This window comes from Erinaceus europaeus, chromosome 4 (assembly GCF_950295315.1).
Source record: "Erinaceus europaeus chromosome 4, mEriEur2.1, whole genome shotgun sequence".
In the NCBI taxonomy this organism is placed as follows: Eukaryota; Metazoa; Chordata; class Mammalia; order Eulipotyphla; family Erinaceidae; genus Erinaceus; species Erinaceus europaeus.
The window spans coordinates 31,888,578-31,912,577 of NC_080165.1; the positions used below are offsets into that span (position 1 = coordinate 31,888,578).

General features: G+C 42.1%; 1 protein-coding gene across 7 annotated transcripts in view; it reads right to left on the reverse strand.

Annotated features, from left to right (window-relative positions):
• Positions 1 to 1,184: 1,184 nt before the first annotated feature.
• DUSP22 (dual specificity phosphatase 22) overlaps positions 1,185 to 24,000 on the reverse strand; it is a 69,460-nt gene continuing 46,644 nt past the window's right edge. For 2 of the 7 annotated variants that reach the window (XM_060189164.1, XM_060189163.1), the window contains exons 3-7: positions 19,556 to 19,596; positions 18,661 to 18,710; positions 7,079 to 7,153; positions 4,163 to 4,334; positions 1,742 to 3,662 (exon numbers count right to left, since the gene is read on the reverse strand). In XM_060189164.1, coding sequence (XP_060045147.1) covers positions 3,480 to 3,662; positions 4,163 to 4,334; positions 7,079 to 7,153; positions 18,661 to 18,710; positions 19,556 to 19,567 — 492 coding nt within the window. In that variant the 5' untranslated portion in view covers positions 19,568 to 19,596 and the 3' untranslated portion in view covers positions 1,742 to 3,479. The other 5 variants (XM_060189165.1, XM_007531356.3, XM_007531357.3 and 2 more) reach the window with 4 other exon arrangements.

Genomic DNA, 24,000 nt, shown 5'->3' on the forward strand with positions numbered 1-24,000 from the left:
TGGGTAAATCTTGCCCCTGCAGGAATTCCCATGTAGTGGCTGGGGGCTCGAACTCAGGCCCTCACATGTGGTCAAGTGTGCACTCTACCAGTGAGTACCTCCCATTCCCCCTAAATGCATTCTTTATATTTTGCACCTGAAAGTTCTCATTCCAGTTTCATGGGAAGAACCTACAGCTAGCCAGTTACAGAAACACTCATCAGTACCTGCAGGTACCTCTACATTGGGTTATACTTTATTACATGCAGATAAGCCAGTTGAGTCAGGGGACAAAAAAAAGGAATTTGAACACTCAAAACTGATGAGTGTGAAGAATTGCACAACCCTAGGGAGCTGTAGCTGGCACAGGCATCCTCTTGACTCCAAGACACAACCCCCAGCTCTCTGTCCCTTGCCCCCGGAGCCCCTTGACAGGAGGTTCCAGACACTAAAAGAAAAAACCCAGCGTATATGCTAAGTCTGCTTCCTATAGCCAAAGGACCCATACACATCAGTTCTTGGGCTCACTGGCCTCTACTTCATATGCCAAACCTAAGCTTGAAGCAAACAGTTAAATTCCCTTCCTCTCCAGCTGGAATTAGGCAAGAAAAATGGGGAATTGACTTAAAGTTCTTTTCAAAAAACTGTGCTCCTTCAGATTCAGTGCTGACTACGAACCTGGCAGCCTGCAGGGAGTCACAGGGGCTTCGTGGATCACTTGGGCAGTGAGCTCCTGTGGTTAATACAGCAATGCCAGCAGTGCTGGAGATTTGCTTTCCTCTCTGTGGAGGTAAAAAAACGTAATTCCAGTATCTGAAGTCCTTTCTACTCACACTGAGAATATTTTTTCCCTTCTAATGGAGAAACATCCACATTTGCTTTCATCTACTGCATTAGCCTGTGGAATGAAGAGACTTCAATGATCAGTTCAGAAGAAACTCAACAATCAGTTAGGGATTCTGCTAGATAAACGGTCTCTGTGCGCCTCATGGGCAGAAACACACAGGGCTCCCCACTTCTGCTAAGAAGGACTGCATTGTAGGCTGGGGAGACAGTAAATACCTATACAAAAAGACTCTCATGCCTGAGGCTCCTAGGTCCCAGTTTAATCCCCAGCATCACTATAAGCCAGAGGTGAGTACTACTACTAGTAGTAGTAGAGAGAGGGAGAGTAGAGAGAGGGGAAAGAAGGATTACACACCATGTTGAACTTGGCTAAATTGCCCTTTATTAATAACAACAACAACAAACAACAAAACAAAAAAAAATGTAGCTTTCAGTAAATTCCACCATGGAGAACACAAACCATGGACAAAGCACACACCAAGATGTATTTCCCAAGCCAGGGCATTTAAGAACACATGAGCAGAGTTCACATAGGACAGTTCTCAGGAGAAGCAGTCACAATTACTGAACAGGAACCAAAAGAGTGCAGCAGGCTCTTCTGTTTGTTGTACAGGCATCGGAGTGAAGGACAAAGAGATAGCCCCATCATTGGAATTAAGGTAAACGCATTTCCCCTTTTTAAGAGTGGCCTTCATTCTCAATATGTAGTAAAGTGACACATGTATGCAGTTTAAAAAACAACAACAAAAACTAGCCAGTTTACAAATCATTTCTTGTATTTAAAAAATAAATTCTAGGTTGCTTTTCTTTTTGGCAGCCTAAACTCTGTGTGGCTTTGCAACATTTCAGAAACTTCAGGTACATTACAATCTTCTGAGAAACGTCCAGTATTTCAGAATTCCTGGAGTGGCTGTGGAGAAAGGACATTACTGACAACAAATATTCAAACAACATCTCAAGACCTACAGGAACACATTTAGATGTTCATAAATGTACACAGCTACTTTACACATTCAACCTGTTATCCTAAATACTTTTTCTGATAACAGATTTACATTTCTTTTTTTGGTTTAATAAAAAAAAAAAGTACATTAGAGGCAAATTGTTCTGGCTGTTGATGGATAATTCCATTCTTACTGTGCACCTATGGCCTGGAGGTATGCAGACTCAGACCATCTGCTCTCCTGGGTCCCCTCAAAGAGATCACCTATGATATAACCTCTACATGCAAAGGAAGGAAGACTGCTTTGAATCAGGTGCTCTTTAATGGTGGAGTTCAGAGAACTGGGGTTGTAACATTTTTAGGAAGAGGTTGAAAATAGGTTGTTTTTTATTTTCTTTCATGGGGCTCTGTATGCTGAAACAATCTGAGTTGGTGTAAGAGAATATTCCAGAGAGCATCCACAGATGCTTGCCAGGCATTTTTTTTCAGCCCATGGGGCTGAGCTTAACTGCAAAATGTTTCCTATCCCAAAGAATTATTGAAGCCTAATTAGAAACTTCAAATAGCTCAATGATATTGATGTGTTTCCCTTTGGCTTCATAAGCAATTATGGCTGAACATTTCCACCTATGGGGCAGGGCCAAGTGGAGTAAATGAACAAACACCTTTCCAAAAAACATTTAATGAGGTAGCCAAGATCAAATTGCACATCCACAGCATACACAACAGTGTTGACAAAAGTGCTTAGGCTTTTTTTTTTTTAAGTGTTTTTGAATGTAACTGCCTCAGTGCCTAACAAAGTGTTCTTTCTTCCCAATTCCTGAAGATACATGCAAACCTTGAAAAGAGGGCACAGTGAGACCAGACAGGGGAAGGGAACATGTGACACTGGATTGAGAGAGAGGAAGGTGCTGCCCTGAAGCATCGAATTGAAGCTTCCCATGGAATTAAAATGTGGTCAGGACCACAGAGAACAAACACCAAGTAGAACTCAGTCAGGTCGTGACTAGCTAAAAGGGAGATTTGAGTTAAGGCAGCAGGGAGCCCCAGTCTGGGACACTTTCATTAAAATTGAGTCACAGGTCAACTCAAGACCACCTCCCCTCCACTTCCCCTTCAAGAATCCCTGGAGCTACCCTCAGAAGGGAGTTGAACCTCCTGTTGTCCCCACCAGGATCCTGCTGGGTTCTGGGGAAGTTGCCACACTTGGCTGCTCAGACCTTGAGTTCTCCTTGCTGTCTGTCACCTGCATATTTGCTTCAGGGCAGCTGTGCAGAGGACAATTCAAATTCAAATGTCTCCCAGGTGGAGACCAAAGAGGTGTAAACAGAAATGCCCATTCAGGCAGTGGATTCTGTGACTTCTCCAGCAGTGGGCATGTCTGCAGCTCACAAACTCAGACACATCCCTGCACAAGAACATACACACTCCTCCAAACACTGCACATGCAACGAGGCCTGGAAGCCCCAGCAGAATCCTGGGACTCAGCACAGCAAGCTCAAGTAGGCAGAATAAGGGGAAGAGGAGGGGAGGAGAGGGCAAGGGCCCATGCAGGGCTGGGTGGGGTTGCAAGGGAGAAGCCTTGTTTCACCATCACCAGTGACCACCCTTTCTTTCCAGTTCTCTATGGCGGCAGCAGCACACCGGGGGGCCTGGGCAGGAACACGCTGAAGACAAGCAGGTGGGAAGGGAGGTGCGAGGTGGCTGTGTGTTAAGTCTCTGTCGTGTAGTTGCTGTAGGTCAGTGGAGGCAAGGCCTGAAAGTTGCTCCAACGCCTGGTGCCAGGCTCGGACTCCACAAGCCCTTGCTCTTTATATTTACCCAAAATGCTTTTGGCTTCCTCTGCATCATGAAAAGGGTTCTCGCCATATTCTTCCTTTAACCACTGCCGGTACTGGAGGCATTGGAAACAAAACCAAGTTACCACACACTCACACACAATATACATCTGCATCCCCACAGACTTTTACCTAGTAGTTGATGGTGGCTGTAGTATTGGTTTTGCCACACAAATACACATAAAAATAAATGGACATTGGGCAGTTGGTGTCCTGTGGTTTGTGGTTGGTCAAGTCAGGATCAAGAAAAAGAACTGCTTCTGCCAGGGTTTGACCTGAGGATACAGAAACAGGTCACACCAAGGAACTAGCTTGACTCAAATGGAAATGGAAGCTAATACAGGACCTAAGGAAGATGAAAAAATAATAGTAGTTGCAACTGCTGAACAAGGAACCAGTGGCAACTTCAGTGGGGAGTGTAGGTGGGGCACTTTTGGACCAGGTAGGTTCTGTGGGTCTTTCCACTTTTAGTCACCAAGACTTTAGGCTTGTATGGAGACCAGAATATCCTCCAGGGGCTGCTGCCTCCATCATGAAAGCTCCTGAGTTCACATACCTGGTGGACCTCATGCTTCTCAAACTCCTGGAGCTGTCTCTGGAAGCCCAGGTTGGGGTTGGCACAGGACCTCCCTGCACGGACAGTGTGAAGGGCATCTTCCCAGCCGAAGTCAGTGACGGTCATGATGTATGCTATTACCAGTGTCACACTCCTGGAGACACCTGCCAAGCTACAGAGTCAAGAGCATGGATAAGGGACAAACCCACAAACCCATCCCCTGATCCTTTTGGGGCAAGGGAGTTTGAGAACCACATTTTACAAAGTTTCCTCTCTGGATTATTTGTAGATAACAAGCCAGTGGTCACTAGGAAATTCTTCAGAAGCAACTATACTAGCATTTAAGGCATTCCTTATTCATATTGGAATTTAGATTTATTTTCTATAGTTATGGTGCCAGACATTTTTCCTATTTATTACTGAAGACTACTAGTTTGTTTTATTTATTTATTATTCATTTTTATTTATTTACCTATTTATTTACTATTGAAGACTACTAGTTTGTTTTATTTATTTATTATTCATTTTTAATTTATTTACCTATTTATTTATTACTGAAGACTACTAGTTTTATTTATTTATTATTTTATTTTTTATTTGTTTACCTATTTATTTATTACTGAAGACTACTAGTTTGTTTGTTTTTACTAGAGCATTGCTCAGCTCTGGCTTATGGTGGTGGTGAGGACTGACTCTGGGACCTCAGTATATCAGGCACAAAAGTCACTTGTAGAACCCCTGTACTATCTCCCTCAACCAAATAATAATAATTAAAAAAATCAGTTATTTAGGTTTCAGGGACACTTTAGTGTTCTCTCTTTAGATTTCTCTAAAAACCCATCAAGGGACTGGAGATCTCTGTAAGAAACCCATCTATAACCAGGAGCTGTTTAGAAGGTTCTGTGTATTTTAGAAGTCTGGTTTTCTTTTATATATAAAAGAGCTAAATTTGTCATTAAAGAATCAAATGCAGGAGCCCTGGCCAAGTCTTTAGTTTCGTTTTTTTTTTCCTTGACATAACTATACAGCACAACAGAGTGGACACAGGCTGAGGCCAAGGTAGATGCTCTACAGACAACAACGGTTAATTAACTCCAGCAGGCTGAGTAAGGGGGGGACCAATTTTAAACACCAACTTTAAACATGCAAATCAAGGTGGTCACTGAAAAGGCTGCGCCACATCAGATTTGAAGTATTTGAGCAACGGTCTTCGATGGGGAAGTTGAACAAATTTCTCATTTTTAGAAAAACCTATCTTCAGATTTATACAACTGCTTAAAGTACCAATTCCTAGAATAACGGGCCTACACACATTCAAATATAAATAATAATAACGATAGTAGTGGTAAGTAGCAATAAGAAACCATTCTTAAGTAGTGGCTTTATATCGGAAATACTGAGAGAGCCCTATTTAAAAAAATATGCAGCCTGTTCGTGGGGTGATGATTTAGCATGTAGAGCATAGGACTTGCAAGCCTGAAGACCAGGGTTCAATCCCCAATACCAAATGGACTAGAGTGGCATTCTAGTCTTTTTCTCAAACACACACACACACACACACACACACACCCTTTGGGAACTACAACCCTGAGGACTCTAATTCTCTAGGAACTGTAGAAGGAAGTCCAGCGGTAGGATTGTTAACTCCCTTTTAAATGGCTCCAAGTACACTCCCACCAATTTTAAAAGTAGATATAAATGAACAGTCAAAACCTATAGTTTATACTTACAACATACCCTATATCTTTCAAAAGAGAAATGAAATACTCTAATATTTTAAGAACTGTATAAAAACCAAACAGCACCATATTTAAAACAATCAAACTATCTAGTGTCATTGTTCTCTCATTATGGGAAATTTCTCCTTAAAAAAAAAAAAAAGCCACATCAATATTTTTCTGTGGCTTTTGTAGATATTAGGCCATGGATCCTTTCTGTGAGGGCATGACTGCCTCCAACCTTAGCAGCAGCCTCCCCTGAGAGAGATCACTGCATTTCCCAAATACTTTTATAATTATATAGCAACTTCTTTGAAGGTGTTCAGAAGAACTTTCCTTTACTTAATATCAACACTTCATAGGGAGAGAACATGTCCAGCCAAAAGTTAACAGGTCACAAGAGCTCTTGTTCAAGAATCCTGTTGTCCTAGCTAGATTAGTGAAGGTAACAGTGTGACTACCACTAGTAATGAAACATGAAAGCTGACATTCATGGAACTTTGACTATGTCCCAATGTAGTGCCAAGAGCTTTGTGTGCTAGTTAATATTATAGGTGTTCCAACAGTTTTCTTTACATAGTGTGTGGGGTGCAAATATGTGTATATGTGTGTATATATACATATAAAGAATGCTGACTGCAGATGGGAGGCAGTATACAAACTGTTTAATGAGAAGGATCTATCTGCATCTTCTCAAAGCAAAGACAAATCAAACACACAAAGGCCCCAAGTGGTAAATAGAGAGGGGGGAAAATGGTTACTTTGGTTTGGCATTAATACAATGCCAAATACCCACATATGCAATCAGACTTCTCCAGAAAGAAACAGTATTTTAGAAACCAGTGAAGTTTCAGGGATAAGCCCACAAAACCTGTTCCCTCTTTGAGAGGCTGCTTTAAGGACATATTATTGGGAGGGGAAAAAAAGGAGCTTCTGTTGTCTGGTAACCTCAGCAGTTCCTACCAATCACCTTAATGGGAAAAATGAAAATCTTAAGAGAAAATGAAAAAAAAAACAAAACAGAGCTCTCTTCAAATAAAAACAAAACAATGAGTAACAATAGGAGTCACGTGGGAGGGGTGTGTTTGAGATACAAGGGGTAGAGAAAAATGAACAGGAGATCAAATAATTGCACACACAGAACTCAAGCTGATTAGAACATTCTAGGCTATGTTGGAGCAATGGGGCAGATACATACCAGTGTACAAGACAGCCCTCACCCTGGAGTCGGCACTCGTGAATGAATTTAATACTTTCTTTGAAATGTCTTGTCCTGAAGAGAACAAAAGAGAAGTAACTGCTCTCTACTTTACTCAACATCTGATGAAAAGAAAAAATCCAATCTGGCTGAGGTTTTGTGAAAAGGTCTCAGTGTCCCATAGTTTTGAAACTCTGGTCACACTGTCCAGAGCCAGGATTACCTCAGCTCTAGAATCTGTCACTCATGACGCTAAAGTCTGGACAGAGCTGTCAATCAGAACTTCTTTGTAAGGACTCCCTGAAATACACAATTGCCACTGACTCAGGGAAAGGAGGATGCCACCCAGTGTCATATGCAGGCTGAGCCCCTCAGCACTCAGGATGACACTGGAGACCCCTCACAGGTGGCCTGAATGCCCCACCTGGACCTTTGCAATCACCGAAGTGAGGCAAGTGCCTACCTCACACAGGTTCCGTAAGGTCCTAAAATCAATCTGAGGAACTTGACTGCATTCTTCCACACTGTTCTTGTTTGATATTGGTAGTGCTGTCTTGCTGTCACTGGATGTCTCCACAGGGAAATTACAGCTCAATTCCTGTTCAGTCACTTACTGGCCTCTTATGAACTGGGAATAGTCTCCAGGGCAGGCCATGGGAATGCCTGCCGATAAGCTTTGTAAATGCTGAGGTCTCATATGAGGATGAAACCATGATCCTTCTTTCAACTATCAGTTTGTTTCAGTGAGTCTTCCTACTGTCACCTGTTTGTCCTGCACAGACACTATTGGGGGCACTCTTGGGGGATTAAGTGTAAATAAACTGATGGGTCCTGCAGACTACATGCTTTTTGACATCTTCCATCTTTCTCAATGGCTTGTAAAGCAGCAAAACCCTTTATATACCCCAGGGACTAAATTTGCCTCCTTTTAAACACAGATGAAATCTATTTACTGGGGACTCTGCTAAGCTACAATTGATTCAGAGATGAGTAAGATATGGTCCCTGACCACACAAACAAGACCTGTTGTCTCACGAGGAACAACAGGGAGAAGGAATTTAATGAAAAACTCTGAGAGATAGGGCTTGCAGAAGAAACCCAGCAACTAAGGCATCCAGTGCCCAGCTGGATTAAGACATATAGGTAATATGGAAACTTTGAGTGGGCACACCTTCACACACATTTCACAACCAATTACAGGCCAGATGACATTCTATGTGGAAAGCCCTAGGGGACCAACCCAAGGATTCCAGACTTTGACCCGAGATCTCTAGCTCCTAAAACACTGCATGTATGCTATGTTCCCAGAGGGTAGATGTTCTCAGATGGAAATGTATAAAGTGGCTCAGGGCATAATAAAGCTGCCCCCAAATACTGTCTTAGTATAAAGCCGGCTGGGGGTAGGGTGGGAGTGGGGGTGATGGAGGATTCTTGCTGCAATTTCAAGATCAGGAAGGAAAAGAGACCTCAGGGGAGGGTTGTGAAGCAGAAGGTCTGGGCAGCAAGGCCAGTTGCATGAAGCGGTGGGTAGAGGTGGGCACTGGAGGTGATGCCACAGTGAGAAGCCTAACCAAGGAAGGGTAAGCTGCTGCAGGTAGGCTTGGCACCACAGGCTAGCAGAACTGCCCAGTTCTCTAGCAAACCCAGCAAGTTCTGCACAGTTTGCAGTGGCTTTGAACTATTAAAACTGTAGCAGGAAGTTTCACTAGAAATTGATTTTGTGCAGGATAGCAAATGACCCACCTGGCCCTCCCACATGGAGTTATGAATCAATTAATTAGCTAATTTAATGTTTGTTTTAAATAGAAAGTGGGATGAGGGTGAATGGAAAAGATTTCCTTTTGCAATAAAAGGAACACTCTCTCAGCCCTTGAGGGGCTGGAAGTGAGTTGAAGGTTAGACTAGCATCTCTGTCCTGTAGTTAGTGGTGACAAGACACTAGGGCAAAAGGACAGCAGGACTGACATAAAGAGTGACATCCCTTCCCAGACATGCTGTCCGGGTCTGGGAACACTTACCTGTAGCTTCCAGATAAGAGAGTTAGTAAATGTCTTTGTAGCTTAAAACACTGCCAAGCAGAAACGCTGTTACTTAGAGCCAAATGTTGTCTCTGTGATAGCTGCAACTATTCACCCAGGTGTGTGTGTGTGTGTGTGTGTGTGTGTGTGTGTGTGTGTGTGTGTGTGTGTGTGTGTGTGTGTGTGTGTGTGTTTTCCCTTGGTAAGACAGAATCTGAGAGGGAAGGGGAGATGAAGAAGGAGGAAGAGAGGTACCTGCAGCACTGCTTCACTGCTTGTAAAGCTTCCTCCCTGCAGGTGGAGGAAGAGGGACTTGAATGTGGTCTTGATACATGGCATCATGTGTACTGTACTGCCTGCTCTACTTCCTGACCCTCAACAGTTTTAAGAACCCCGAGCCAACTTATCTCAGCCAGGAGTGGTTTTGGTCCATCTGTCATTATGGTGCTCTGTTTTGCAGTGTGGCCTCTCCTCATCCTTCTCCATTGGTCACTGCAGACAGCAGACAAGTCAGAGGTGGGGAGCATTTGATTCAAGCTTCCAGGGTTCTGAGAAGCTGCCCAAGGCTCATCTGGACTAAGGCAGGCTCAGCAATGGAAGGGTTCATGCCTTTGTCAAGCAAGCGGGCACCTAGGGCATCTAAACATCCTGAGAGGCTCTCTCTGTACCTGCAGCCCATGCTTTTGACGTCTCTCTCTGGCCTGAGATAGGCAAAACACAGCAACCAGAAAGGGAAAAGCAAATGTCAAAATGAATGACAGCTGTCTTAATAAATGAATAGCCCTCAGAGTACCTTGGAACTCACTGTGATAAGAAACGTCACCAAGTAATATGCAAGTCATTGGTGCTCCTCTTGGTGGAGTGTGGGGGTTCGGGAGGTATGGTTTGTGCTACTGAGATCACTGAGACAACGACAGTGGAATCCTTTATTGAAACCTCCCTGTGGGGACAACTTTTTATATCTGCACACCCCAAAGCACATGCACAGTGAGATTCAGATCTAAAATATTGTGGTCAAGGGTCAGCCTGGCCATACCTCAGCATAAGAGAGCAGGTGGGCTGTAGGAGGCAGGACTAAGTCTATACTTACAGTCAGTGTGTGGAGGGATTAAGGAATCCAGAAAGCCACAGGATGTGCCCTCTCTTGCCCCACACCAACATGACCTGCATCAAGCATGGAGACCAGGACAAAGTTGGCTTTGGGCAGCTGCCATCTACTACTGTTTTAGGACCAATCACAGGCACTGGTGACAGACTCACACTCCTAGTCTGGAAACATGAAGATGCTCACAGTCCCACTTCAGATGTGACTCACTAGCACAAGTGGGCACAGGGCCAAGGCAGGAAGACATCCTGAGAAAAGGCCTTTCCAAGAAAAACCAGAAGGCACACAGGCTCACTACTGCTTTGGTGTGTTATAGGGAATGGGGGTTATTTCCAGGGAAGCTAATGACATAAGTCCTGGCCCTTGGTCACTAACCCCCCTCCTCCACAGTGGGAAATACCCATGCCTCTTGTCCTTAGATTGCTCAATTCTCCAATACAAAGCAGAAGCTCAAATCTGAAGCACCAGGCCCACCACAAACTGTTTCTATGAATACGGGTTCCCTATTCCTGCTATCCATCTTGTTTCTCTCCATTTTGTACCTTGACTTCCATCCAAAGATTTATAGAGTAAGTTCTCTCTGAACAGAGATAGCCAGGCCCATTCAGAAGAAAGTCTGACCTACCCATGTCATGAGGGACAGGAATTACCCAGTAGCACCTAATCTAGAGATAACTTGACTGGCCAGGCAGAAAGGGTGCCTCTATAGAGAGGTGTCCTCCTTTCAGGTCAGTAAATAGCTCAGGAGCTGCCACTGTCCCTTTCCTCCAGATGACCATTACTCCCTCAACCTCTCTCCATCCAGATGCCAAGACACAGGGCCAGCCAGGGATTCTGACCTAGAATTTGCAAGAAAAAACTGATGGCCAGATCTCCCAAATCACACCACACTGTGCTCAGTTTTACTTCTTACTACAGGAAGGCATTATTTGAAGGCTGGATCACTACAGTGGGATGTGAAGGCAGGCCTGTCCTGCTGAGAAGGACTCTGCTTGTTTGAGCAAGAGCCCAGGCTTCTGGCCACACCCTGTGAATGACAGCTGGGCTGCCCTCCCTCCTATCTCCCTTTCTGCTAGTGGAACCCAGTCAGGCTTCAGTGACAATAAGCACCATCAGACAAAAGATATTTTTCTTCCCTTCAATAGAGTATAAGCATGTATGCATATGTACAACTTATGACTTCATATATGTGACATACATGGCATATATAACACACATGGGAAGTCATGTATTTCATAATGCTTATGTATACACATACACACACACACACACACACACACGAGGAAAATCAGGAAAGGCAAGTGCCCCTGGATATCTTTCTTCTGAAATGAATGCTTAAAAGGGGTTGGGGGTAGGAGGAAAGCTATCAGAGGAGGGGATGGGATACGGAGCTCTGGTGGTGGAAACTGTACCCCTCTTATCCTATGGTCTTGTCAGTGTTTCCATTTTATAAATAAATAAATAAATAAATAAATAAATAAATAAATAAAGCAGTTGGGGATAGGAAGTATTCTATCAGCAACCCGACTCTGGAAAGCCGGGCAAGGTCACAAAATGACTTTTTTTTTTTTTCATGGGGCAGAATCAGTTAGAGACCTTTTGGCTTGAACACAAACTGGACAGCTCTCAGTCCACCTGCAGCAAGTAGGAAGGAACTTTCCTCATGCATGCAGACCGCTGCAGAGCTCCTCTGTCAGAGCATGGCATAAAACACACAAAACTGATATTCTCAGGACTGGATGGTAGCATACTTCATTCAAGCCCTCACTCCCACCTGTAAGGGGGTAACTTCACTAGTGAAGCAGGTCTGCAGATGTCTCTTTCTCTCCTTGTAAGCCCCTCTTCTCTCATTTTGTCTCTGTCCTATCAAATTAAAAAACAAAGACGAAGAGAGAGAAGGAGGTGGAGGAGTAGAAGGAGGAGGAGGAAGGGGAGGAAGAGGAAGAGGCAGTTATGACAAACTGCTACTGGGAGCTGTGGTGGATTCATTGTGCAGGTATGGAGCCCCAGCAATAACCCTGGTGGAACAAAAGGGGAAGGGGAAGCAGAAGGGAAGGGGAAGGGAAGGGGAAGGGAAAAGGGAAGGGGAAGGGGAAGGAAATGGGAAAGGAAGGGGAAAGGGAAAGGGAAAGGGAAAGGGAAAGGGAAAGGAAAGGATAAAGGGAGACAAAGAGAAAAGAAAGACATCTAAACAAAAACATATTCACATCAGTAATTCTTAGAGCTTTACACTTCCTATATTGTCAATGCCTGCTAACATTCGGTGGGGAAAAAAATGGGGGGGGGGTATGTACTGTACTTTTTCTTTTTCTGGGTTAGACCAGCTACCACATCATTTCACAAAGAATAGTTCCATGCCAGAAAAGCAGAGGACACAGTGTCAGACTGAAGGATAGCTCTTCAGGTTAACTAAACAAAGGATTGAAAACTAGTCCACATTTTACTGACCAGTTCTCATCTACCCTGCTCAGGGAGACATCACTTTGGACTGACAAAGTCCTGGGGAGCCGTGTGCACATGAGTTTTTCTCTGTGTAGAGGCAGGGCCACAGCACTCCTAGGACACAGGTATCTCTGATCTTACAAAGCTGCTCTTTAAAGTGAAGGAAAATGTAAATGAAAGAAAAAGGGAGCCAGAGGTACAGAAGCTAAATTAAAGAAAGTATACACAAAAAGACACCAAAGCAAAAAAGTTTGATATTTTAAGTATAAGCTCTCTATATTGCTAATGTCTCTTCCCTCCCACAAAAACCTCAAGAAAGTTAGAGGTCTGCTCGATGTTCAAACCACTGAATGTCACAAAGACTACTACAATGATGCAAGGCCATCAGCTTCACAGCCCAGCACAGATCAAAGTCTCCTGGACATGACAAAAAAAGAAGGGGGGAAGCTACTTATTGTCTTAATGACAATACTAATTGATACTAATTTATATTAAAATAAGGACAAAATTGGTTCTGTATAGCCAACCTTGCTCTCTCAAAGTATATTAACATCCCTTTAGTACATAAAAAATAAATGTGATTTTACGTTTTAAATGGTAAGAGCTCATTTAAAAAAAAACAAACACTTTTACTTATCTCACCTATTACTGTAAAAATCTGTGAGCCATGCATTCTAAGTGAGGCTAAATGACTTGTCCATAAAGGTCCAGAGAAAAAGCTCGAGTAATTTTAATAATCCCAACAGCTTACCTAGCCCACACAGGCCACTCATGAGGGCTGTGTAAGAGCATTTGGTACAAAGTCTAGGATGCTCATAATTGTAATCATATACAACAGACCAGGCTGGTCTGTGGGGTTGTGACTCTGAGAACTTGAACTTTCACATTTCCTGGCTTGCAAGGCAAGGTGGTTGGGGGAACTGCTGTAATTTTCTAATGTGCTAATGGTATCTCAAACCAGGTCTGTGCACTTTAAGTTCCTGGAAGACTAGAGGAGGGGTTTGTGAGGATTAAGGCCAAGATATAAAAAGTGACCTTTCAGGGCAGTTTACAGCACCTGAAGGCTAAGTGAAAGCAAGTTGTCTCCAAAGGTCACACACTTCTTAGCAACAAGAAATCTCATATATAGAGGGATCTGTGGGAAGGAGTGTAGATTTAAACACTTCAATTATATCCAAAGTGAGAAATAGTATTTTTTAAATATGCAACTAAGCTTTAAACAATAGGCAGTCCAGTTTTCTAGAGTTTATTCTGTCATTTTCCTGTGAAATCTGGAGTTAGACATCAGGAATTGAAAGTATCTGGACTAAGGAACTACTACCTCTAATTGTTCGGGTTACTCAGAACACATGTTCCAAATGATGGATGCCACTTCTCTTGCTTCTGTGACCCAAAATATTAAAACATTTTATCTCCTGATCATCAAGATCAGTTGATACAGGAAGTAAAAATTCACTGTCAGCTCAGACAAGCTGCTAATATTTGATGAGTAATAAATATAATGCCTACAAAGGTAGGCATTATAATCCAATCAAGTGGTCTGCTTGCCAAATTAAGATTCATTCTGCTCATGCTATAAAGGCACTCCTGGAACAAAGGCATGCTAACACTTTTTGATGAGACTCTTGCAGTGAATAAAGAGAAACCTAAGCCATTAACAGGCTGTTTCAACATGCCAAGAACAATCAAACCTTAAACTTCGCTTGAGTCTCCATGTAACTCCAGAAAAAGGGATATTTAGATGTGTATGTGTTCAAAGCTCTAACTATGAATAACCTTTAATAATAATAATAACAGACAAAAAAACGTTGATCCTAAGAGGCTCATGAGTGCCTATGAGCAGAACTCTCAAAAAGAGGATGCCAGCTTTTTTAGCTTTTGATGAGCTACCATCTTGACTTCCTTTTCCAAGTGAAGCAGAGGACATAATACATTGGACATCAACAATGCAGATTACCTGCAGGGGAAAAGCTTTGCAAGTGGTGAAGCAGTGCAGCAGGTGTCTCTCAGCCTCCCTTTCCCTCTCTGTCTCCCCCTTCCTCTTGACTTCTGGATATCTATCTAACAAAGAAAATTAAAAAAAAAGATTTATGGGAGTGAGGGTGGGAAGAAATGACAGAGGAGTAGGTGAGAGAGAGAGGGGATGTCAAGCATCATAACCAGATATCTGTGCATTTTGGGGACAGTAGCAATTCCAATCTTTTTTTTTTTTTTACACCCAGGGGACTGAGTTTTTTTTTTTTTTCTTTTATCTTTATTTATTGGATAGAGACACTTAGAAATGGAAAGGGAAGGGGGAGATAGAGAGGAAGAGAGACACCTGCAGACCTGCTTCACTACTTGCAAACTGAGTGGATGGGAACCAGGGCTCGAACCTGGGTCCTTGTGCACTGTAACATGTACACTTAACCAGGTGCACTACCACCCGGCCCCCTACCAATTCCAATCTTACAGGCCAGTCTTCTTGTTCCTGGCAGACTGTGGTTGGTCTGGTTTTATCATCAAAGTTAAACTGATCCAGGAGAATACAGAAAGCAGAGAAGCGTGCCCTTCCCTTGTCAGTTTTTTTCTATACAGCATCCAAGAAACAAAATTGGGTTTTCTGAGTGCCTAAAGTTGTCTCAGCTACCTTTTTTTTTTCCTTGCCACTCTCAAGAAATATCAATACATTTTGAGTAGACTCATTTTCAGAAGTGTTTCAAATTCATCCACTGAGAATACTTTCATACGCATGATCTCATTTCCTCAAATTCTGAAGGCAGGTATTTTCATGATAGATCTGAGGTCCGGATGGATTGAAATGACTTGCCAAGGTAGATAATACTGGTTTCAAATCTGAGCTGTCTAATACTTATTTTTCTGCGTGAACAGGACTGAGCAACCTCTATGTAGCAAGGCAGCGTCACTGTCCTGTATCAGTCACAAGGCTGGGTTCCCAACAGAGCTGAGAAGTTTTGGTGGCAACTCAGGGACAGGTGGCCCCCTTGCCCAGAATGTGACAACAAACACCCAGAATGTGTTAGCATCTGATTCTTCCCAAGAGGAAGATTACCAATCAGGTATTGACAAGTGCAACAGTATATCAGAATCTCAGTTTGAGATAAGAACAGAGCTAGCATGCTAAAAATAGCTTCCAAAACACAGAGAGAAGATTGCTGTGGTCTTCAGAGAAAGGCAGTGGTTCACTTCCTTCCGTAAGCACCATGCCCTTCCAACCACTTCTGTTTCTTGACAAGACTAGTAACCAGGGAAGTTCTCTTAATACTTCTTCCCCTCCTCCCAGACCTTTCCTTTCCTGTGATTGTTGTCCCAGCAATCCTAATAAAACTGTTCCTCCACCATGCTCACTCATAAAGACTGACTCTTCCTGGACAGTATAGAAATAGGGGTCTGGGATAGAAGGCTTTCGCCCCTGTCTCCACCATGACTCCTCACTCCTGTTCATTACCGGTGTCTCTTGCTCTTTCTTGATCATAACACCTGGATCTGGTCTCTCACTCTTCCCCACATCAGCCCAGATGGCTGGAATTTTCTGTTCCCAGAAGGCAGAGCTGACAGAATGATTGCATAACCTGTGATTTCTCACCACCCCCCACACCCCCACCCTGCATTCACTAGCTTTCAGAGAGGTTGGTCACTCGGTCTGTAAGCTTAAAACATGTGGTCTGGTTGGGGAGACAGCATAATGGTTATGCAAAAAGACTATCATGCACCAAAAGTCCCAGGTTCAGTCCCCAGCACCACCATAAGCCAAAGCTGAGCAGTGCTTTGGTGTCTCTCTCTCTCTCTTTTTATATCTCTCTCATTAAAAAAATAAATAAATGAAAATTTTTTTTTAAAAAAAGCATGTGGTCTGCTTTCTAGTCCTATTTCCAACTCTGACATCACTTCCCAGACAATACCTTTAGCCCAATTGCATGTGAGCTGTCAGGCTCAGGCAAAAATTAGTAAAGTCACAGGCCTCTTGGAATACATTTAAAATAGGCCTACTAGCTTTTTCCAAAATGGAGACCCCAAATCCCATCTGCTATATTCTTACCTTTAGGTTCCTGATTATTAAACAGTTTTTTCTACTTTATATCTTAATGTTTTTTTCAGCCACCAAGTTGCAAATGCTACCATGATGCCAACCTGACATCCCTGGGCAGATGACCTCAGCACTGTACCCTGAAACCCCACCTCTGTAGAACCCTGCCCTACTAGTGAAAGACAGAAACAGGTTGGGAGTATGGATCCACTTGCCAATTCCCATGTCCAATGGAGAAGCAATTACAGAAGCCAGGCCTAATGATACTGGGTGGGTTCATGTTCCCAGACAGATAAAAACTAGGCAAGCTTCCAGTACAGGGAATGGGATGCAGAACTCTGGTGGTAGGAATTGTGTGGAATTGTACCCTTCTTATCCTATGGTCTTGTCAATCATTATTAAATCAAAATAATTAAAAAAAAAAACCCATTTGGCCTATGCTGCTGACATGTGGGATTTGTAGGCAATGAAGCCTGAGAGTCTGGAAGGATGAATCATGACACATGTATGGACTTCCAGACTCATAACATCACCAGAGCTCCTAACTTCCCTGATCGATATAGTGTCATATCATCCCAGGAGGATCATTGTGTCTGGCCTCTAATACACAGCTTGAAGTCAGCCTAAGAAACAGAGATTGGGGGCTACTAGAGGCAGTATACTCTACTAAGTACTTTACTTCTGCTCCCAGCCTCTAAGCCTGCAAGTGTTAATTCCTGTCATCACTAAAACTGTAATCAACTCGATCATGGTCTTTGTGAATTACTCCTGGACACTGGAGGATGACACTGTTACAGCTAATGAACTGTGGTGGGTCTCTAGAGTCCTGACCTCCATTCTTCCAAAGTCAAGCCTTTAGGTCCTCTAAGAATAATGTTAAGGATGATCTGGCCATGAAGGCTGTTGTGTGTTTCTTTTTATAAGGACAGAATCAAAATGGCATCAAAGATGTTTTTTAGCTGTGAGGGAATGGAGGGCAGGACTTGCCTAAACCAGAACCAGCTAAGAGGTCAATTCATTCAGACTTACAAATATGCCAAGCAAAATGGTGGCCCCAACCATGAGTGGCTGTCGAACTCCTGAAATAGGGCTGGTTCAAATTGAGAAATGCTGCATATGTGAAAAAAATCAAACAGGATTTTGAAGACCGTATGAAAAAAGATTTCTATTTTTTTATATTGAGCATATGTTTTTTTTTTTTAAAGGAGCATTTTGGACATCTTGGGCTAAATAAAACATGTTGGGTTATTGGAAAAACCATGATGTAGAGACATAGAAAAATATGCCATGACTTTTCTGATAACCAAGTGTTATCTGTTCTTCTTCTTTCTCTTCTTTTCATTTTTTTTTAAAGCTTTTTTATATGAGGAGCCTAAATATCTTAAACTGGAGCCAGAAAGACAGTTCACCAACTAGGGTAAGTGCCTTGTCATGCATGTGGCTTAGCTTTGAGCCCCAGCACCACACAGGAAGTGCTATGGCACTGGAAGGAGCTCTGGTATTCTCTCTCTCTCTCTCTCTCTCTCTCTCTCTCCATATATATTGAAGCTACACATGAAAAAGGCTCTCACTGAAAAAATTAAATTGTACTTATTTGCATTTATGGTTCATATTCAAGCTCTGTTGGACAACACTACTTCAAATAAAAATTCAACTGCCTCTTTAAAGGTTTGCTTCCAGAGAAAGGGTAGGCATGCTAAGGTCTTTCATAAAATTCAGGCTCTTCTAATAGACATCCTGTCACTGATTACCACACAGTATAAGGACTATAAACAAGTAGGAAGCATGCTCTGTCCAGCTCAGATTCAAGCATCTCTGGGGACCAGGGGACACCACCCCTAGGAGAGGCAGTGTTCCACAGAACTGAGGGGTCTCTCAGTTCTCATGATGTCACAGTTCTTTACTCATCTGACTCTATAGATAGTTTTTTTTTTAACCTGTTAGTATCTCCAAGTAATTCAGAAGAAAAAAACAAAAGAAAACAACTTACAGGTTTTGAGATGGTGAATCCGCTGCTGGAATACACAGGTATTTTACTCCCTGTAAGAAAAATACATAAATAAATAAATAAACCAGAGATGCTCAGTGAATAAAAATATTTCAAGGAACTATTAGCTCAGGTCAAAAAGTGAAAAAGTAAGAAAGCAGAAGTTTTTCACTGAATTGTTTTCTTGCTGGTGTTGCCAAGGAACTGGGGGAAAGCTCCTGAATGAAGGTTTTTGGTTATTTTCCGTGACCCTGGGTACAAATATTCATATTCTAGCTTGCAAATAGTAAGTGAATCAAAACGTGAAAAAAAAAAATCAAGGTCTCCCAGTTAGTGTCAACAAGTTTCAAAAGCACCATCTCAGATGCTGTTTGTTTACATAGTCCACATGAAAAAAAAAGCTCTTTTCATTTAGGATCTGGAGGGCCAAAAAGGAAGCACAGTTAGTAAAATCCTTACCATGCTGACTAAAAATTAGTTGTTACAGGTTTCTGTATCAAATTTTAGTATGAACAGAGTTACATTCACTGATGCACTGATAGGAGTTTCACACACTGGCAACACTTTGATTTATTCTGCGTGCTTTTCAGAAGAGTAAAAGTCTGAATACAAAGAAAGAATACATAGGATTAAAAGAATTGTCCATTTTGAAAAGCAGCCACATGGACTTCTTTATAAAAATGCTTATGTACCAGCCTGGGTGGTGGCACAGCAGACAGAAGCATAAAGCCCTGAGTTCGACCCCTGGCATTGCATATGCCATGATGGTATTCTAGTTCTCTCTCTAGTAAATAAAAAAGATGGAAATAAATATCTTTTAAGGATACCTTTATAAATTCATACTATCAAAAGTTTGGTAAGTGTGTGTGTATGTGTGTGTGTGTATGCATGTACATACTCTTAGAGGCATTTAAAATACAGTTCAATGCATCTTCAATGCTAAGTAAAAGTGCAAAATAACAAAGCTCAGTGACTTTAGCAGAAGAGTATGACTTTAATGAAGACTTTTAAGCCCACACTTTCTTGATAGCCTAACCTCACACAATCTTACCAACATGTCATGGATGATAAGCAGGAGGTTGGGGTGGGAGCAGGGCCAAGGAGCACATTAGAAACTAGAAAACCTAAAAGCACAAAAGTATGTAGGACAATGCTATCAGCAACCACCCACTCCTAAGAAAATAACATCCTAAAATACCTTGTCATCTAGAATTATTTGAAAGTGGGTGGTTAAAGTTCTGCTATTAATCCGTGTCATTGGGAATTCCTATTTTATTTGTCAAGTTGTCTTGTCAGCAGTATGTAAATTTGTGGCTGCTCCAAACCCTTCCATACAACCAAAATTAGGTACCTTCCCACACCGTGAGTCAAAGTTTGTGACACAGAATCTACGCAAACTATGCTTCTCACACTCCTTTGCTGCTGGGGTGCAAACTTGGGCCTGGTTTCATCAGCTGACACACCTATCTTAGGCAGGATTGCAAACAGGACACAGGAAGAGTCAGATGGGCAGAGTGCACCTGTGTAGCAGGTGCAAGGGCGGAAGAAGTAGGTGTGCTGGGGACAGATGTGGCAGCAGGTCTCACTGGTCCAGCTGTGTGATGTGGTCTGAATATTGCTGGTGGCACGTCAGCTGAAAGCCCGTTGCTCCAGCTCTACTGGAGCTCTTGGCTCATGTAACAAACACCTAACCTGCTAGAACTAGCTCCGAGTGAAATCTGTTGCCTGCCACCAAGTCCTGACTGATATAATTCCTCTTTGTGCCTCCTACTCGTTGAGTGATAAGAAAAGAAAAACACATACGCATTATTTTTCTACTAAGTCTCTATAAATTCCCCCCCCCCCCAGCTTTGGGTAAATCATTACATCTGCCAACAAAAGTTCTTTGGGTTCTTGAAGGAAATAAGTGTGATCATAGCTTATTCACACATAAACACTTCACAGGAGACAAAACATGCTTTGACATGCCCAAGGTAAAATGTAGGAGCTGGCTGCTTGGAAGAAAAAAACTAAATAGCAAATTGTCCCTCATTCAAGTTTCCTTTTGTCATTCTCAATTGCCTCTTTCTGTCTCTCCATTTACCCTGGACTCCTGGCACTGTGCTCTGCTGGAAAAATGGGAATAGCTGATTCAAGTTCTAAAGTATCTTCCAACTCAGAGATGCATCACAGTAGTTGGTACAGATACATAGCCTGGCCATTTCATCATATACCACTGAAATGACTCACTGACTCTTCTTTACTTTTAAGTGAGAGTTGGCAGTAGGTCAGGTCCAGAAACTTGTGAAATTATTTCTGCCCACATACTTCTTCCAACCTCTTTTACACCAACTAGAAGGATGGAAGGGCTTCCACGTTTCCTTCCACTGTGATTGATCCTCAGTTTGAGTGACTTCAATCAATGAAAGGTGCCATGATGGATTTTTTTCTCAGGATGAAAATACCCACTGGGCACATACCCTGCCTGACACACAGCCACTTAGTTCTAGTAGGATCTAAGAACAGCCTAGCCCAAAACATTGGAAAGAAAGGCGGGGGATGGAGGGGGGGTAGGGGATAAGAAAAGGAAGAGAAAGGGCAGAAGGGAAGGCTAACCAGCTCTTGGTTTACTAGGAGGATTTGCCCTACATGCCAATAGCAGCATGGCTGGAAAGCACTGGACTTCCTGCAGGTATCCCCAAACAGGGTTTTCACCTGTCTTCTCTGTACTGCATGACATAAAGAAAAGGAAAGGGGTCCCACAAGGCAGGAGCAGACTTCAAGAAGATGGTAGAAGGCATCTTTCTCTCTGTAAGCCACAGGATGGGGTGGCCATGTTGGACCATGTAGCCAGCCCCCTCTCCCCTGCCCCAATTATAGCAACTATGGCTTCCCATCTGGAAAGTTTCTGAGGAACAAAGTAGCTCCTGCCACAGGCTTGGGGATCCCCTACTGTTCAGGCAGGACAGACTACAGAAAATGCAAAACAAGATCATGTTCTCTCAAAAATTCTGGAACTGTGCCTGGCACATGGCAGGTGCTCACTGTCTGCTGAAGGATGAGAGCAAGGAACATCATTTAATGTGAAGCCCCCACTATAAGAATGATTCAAGGGAAAGGGGGAAAATTAAAAGGCCCATACTTTATCCTGGTCACCATGAAAGCAAGAGAATGGGATGTTTCGCCAAGCCATGAGAGGGGCTACACCACACACACACGTTCTAGACACCCATTTCCAGCAGGACAGGGCTAAGACGCAGCTTGACTGTGCTGCATAATAAGGGAACAGACTATGCAAATATAGGAACGAAAGGAGTCAGAACTGTTTTGAGGGTTTAACTGCTCGTAGCCTAAGAACATCTATTTGTCTTTGCCTAGTCATTAATAAAGCATGAGCAGTATCTCTTTTGGGGGGGTGTTACAGATTGCAGAACTCAAGCTACCTGAAATAAAGTTGCACATGGGTACAATGCATGGCAGTTAATTACTCATTCAGAAAGCAGCAAGCCTGCAGGCAGCATGAAAAACTGCCACCAGAGGAAAGCTAGATGTACTTAGAACTATTCTAGAATTCACCAACTAGGTTTTGCAAATGTTTCAATAAGACATAGGCTTTATTTTTCATCATTTTCCCTAGTGTGTAGGCTGTAGAGATAAAAACCTGAGACAGGGTACATTTGGTTAAGGAAAATATAGGCAACTTTAAAAAATTAAAATTCTAGAACAATCTAAAGAATTATAACAAAATGGCAGCAACTGTGTCCTTAAGTGCTTGCTATGTGATATTTTCCCCTTCATATTATCTGTAATATTAAAAACTAAAATCACAAAACAAATTCTCTTCTTTGAAATGAAATTCTTACTAAATATAAAATTCAGTAATTCTCACATTATGTCTCCCCAAAAGACTGGTATCAAAAGGGACAAATTAACATTCAATTTTTTTATGGAGTTAATAACTGTCAAGCTATAAATTTCCAGTCTAGAGAAAGGAAGCAAGAATGGATTAAGATACGTACAAAATATAGATAAAAGGTGCTCAATTTATGCTTTATGACTATAATGTTCACATGGCATTTAGAATATCCAAGAAATATTTACCAACAATGATGAAATGGGCTGAGAGAGAGAGAGAGAGGAATGAGGCCAAAAGTTAAGAAAAATCCATACATATACACGGAATATTCCTAATACCAGAGAGCAAGCACATCAATTAGTGTGGCAGGCAACAAGAGGTGGGAATTACCAAGGAGAACTTTCTAGGTTACATTTTTTACATTAGGTTTTGGAAGAGAGACTAAATATCACTTGTCTTAGAAGAAAGTTTAGAAAGTATTCCAGAAGCTTTTCTCGAACAAAAGGTTAAAGCTTTCTAGGTCCATATTCTCAAAAGTTCTAATATTTTTTCAGTTTTCTGTTTCAACAAGCAGAGTAACCACCAAAAGTATGGTTTTGCCTTTCTTTGGGTCTGAAACTAAAGATCACCCTGAAAAGACTACACAGGCAAGTACTTGAAAGGCAGGGCCAAGATTCTGATTTCAGGAGTAGTAAAGAGATCAAACTCTCGCTTGTTTCAAGTGCAATTTCCAAAATTCACTGTCCTTTTCTTTCTGAGGCATCATAAGTAAGAGTCTTGAAGAAACAAGATGACACTTTGCTTTTCAGAAAGAACATCGAGCACTTCCGAATCTTGCTGTTTCTCCCCAGAAAGCTAATGAAAACCAGTTCTACTATAGAGTATGGCTCCATTCTCTGTAAGCACCTATTTAAAACCTAACCAGAAATAGGTGAAAAAAAAAGGATGCTCATTAAGGAACCAGAATCGGAACAACCATGCAATGAAGGAATTCTTTTAAGTACCAATTTAAAAAAAAAAAAATTGGGCATGGTTAGAGACTTTGGTTCCCATCCCGTATTAGTGGCAACATGGCTGTACTCAGGCTCATCTTGGAAGACATGATATTTTTCCTTTGACACATTATCAGGGTGATGTACTGAATTGGATTCCATTATTTCTACACACAGGATTCTATGAAAACTATCACCCAAAAGCCTATTAATAGGTTGAGCAGAGTAAAGGGGGAATCCTACTAAGAACTAATTTTACCACATCCTCCTGTGATCTGACTCTATGAAGGAAAAGAAAATTTAAAAATATACAAGTAGAGAAAACTCCACATCTGATCAGAATCAAAATCAGGGTATATATACCATTCCAAAAAAAAAAAAAAAAAAAAAAGGAAGTCTCTTACTTAATACAATTATTGCCTGAATGTTTCTATTGTAGTAAAATGTATTATTTTTTAAATGTTATATTTATTTATTTTGGAAAGAGGAAGAGAGATATTGAGAGGGAAGGAGGAG